The sequence below is a fragment of the Solanum pennellii genome, chromosome 5, assembly GCF_001406875.1.
Source record: "Solanum pennellii chromosome 5, SPENNV200".
Lineage (NCBI taxonomy): Eukaryota > Viridiplantae > Streptophyta > Magnoliopsida > Solanales > Solanaceae > Solanum > Solanum pennellii.
Genome location: NC_028641.1, coordinates 13,192,223 through 13,194,053, shown reverse-complemented (window position 1 = coordinate 13,194,053; position 1,831 = coordinate 13,192,223). Strand labels below are relative to the sequence as shown.

Genomic DNA, 1,831 nt, shown 5'->3' with positions numbered 1-1,831 from the left:
CGATGACAATTACTTTTTGAGGGGTTATTTTGAGAACTCGTGTTGTTCTCCCTTTATTATGACCACCACCTCGACGATTGGTGTATCGCCTCTTTTCTTTGTCATGTCCCCATGTATTATTATAGCCCCGATGATCATCTCTTTTTACTTCAGATTGATCACGTGCTTCCACCACATTTGCTTCCGGTAGTAGAGCAGTTCCAGTGGGACGAGTTTCATGATTTTTCATTAAAAAAACATTATGTTGCTCAGCCACCAGGAGACATGAGACCAATTAAGAGTATATCTGAAAACCCTTTTCACGATATTGCTGCTGCAATATCACATTTGAGGCATGCAAAGTAGTAAGTGTTTTTTTCAACATGTCCTCATTTTTTATAATCTCCCCACATAGTTTCAATTGGGAGGTTATCTTGAATACAACAGAGTTGTATTCAGTTACGTTCTTAAAATCTTGAAACCGTAAATGCATCCACTCATAACGAGCTCTTGGCAACATTGTTGCCTTTAGGTGGTCATATCTCCCCTTTAAATCAGTCCAAAATTCAAGTGGATCTTTTACTGTCAGATATTCAATCTTCAGGTCCTCATCAAGATGATGACGAAGAAAAACCATAGCCTTCGCCTTATCTTGGCTTGATGCTTCATTTCTTATGGTGGCATGAAGACCTTTAGCAGCTAAGTGAATCTCAGCATCGAGTACCCATGAAAGATAATTCTTTCCAGAAATATTTAGTGCCACAAACTCAAGTTTGGATAAATTCATAATGAAATTATGAGAGAATATGTGAATTAAATAAAAATATTTATATAATACTTTTGCAAGTAGCAACTTCGTGCTGATAACGTATTATAAAGAAAGTTCAGAATATTATAATAATAAGAAGAAGACAAGAAGTATAAGATAGAGGAGAAAACTTTTCTTATTCAAGTGTATCTTCCAAATGGTGAGTGATTCTCTATTTATAATGTTGAGATATCACTCCAAAAGTCGTCTAATTAATAGATACATAATTATCTTGGAAGTTCTTATCACCTTGGAAGCACCTATACATGAATCCAATTAATAGTAGATAAATCTAATAGATAATCCACATATACTATATAATGGATTTATAACACACATTATTATATTTATATTTATGCGTTTTTTTCCATAGTACATTCCGATTATTGATCTAGTGAATTCGAAACCTAGAAACTTGTGATTTAATGATGCAATCGACGTGATGATCTTCTAGCAGATATGCTAATTAGTGCTTAAAAATTAGAAAATTTATTTAAATATAAAAAGAAATACTATTTTATATTGGGAAAAGAAATTGAAATATATTTTAAACTTTGACCAAAATTATTATGATAATATCAAACTTTGAAAAAGACCTTTTACCATCACACATTATTTAATATTATATTTTAAAAATATATATGTATCACATGAACATTATAAATATTACATATTATAAATTTAAGAGCTCTTTCATAGTTTTTGGTAGATGAAAGTTAGTCTACTGCCTCCGGCCCTCCACCATGTTGAATTTATTGATTTATGCATATGTAATTATGTTATATAATTTAAGTAAATATTAGTATAAATTTTTCTTATCTATTTATTAAATATTATCTTAATTTTTACCATTCATTTTTTTCACTAACTTATGTGATATCCTAAACTAATAGTAAAAATCACATATTCGAAAAAAAAATAAAAATCTTCACATAGTGAAATAATTAAATAATAATTATTTGACAAGTTCATTTGGATATTCAGGTATTAATTTGACATGTTCATAGTTAAATTGTTTAAAAGATTAACTAATAATTATCGTGT

At 29.5% G+C, this 1,831-nt stretch overlaps 1 protein-coding gene across 1 annotated transcript; it reads right to left on the bottom strand.

Annotated features, from left to right (window-relative positions):
* Positions 1-274: 274 nt before the first annotated feature.
* LOC107019332 lies at positions 275-766 on the bottom strand. Its single transcript, XM_015219857.1, has one exon. It carries the CDS (start codon positions 764-766, stop codon positions 275-277), a length of 492 nt encoding a protein of 163 aa, XP_015075343.1.
* Between the last annotated feature and the right edge of the window lie 1,065 nt (positions 767-1,831).

Excerpts from the sequence above, each read along its gene's own strand:
- LOC107019332 (XM_015219857.1), bottom strand. The coding sequence starts at position 766 with ATGAATTTATCCAAACTTGAGTTTGTGGCACTAAATATTTCTGGAAAG.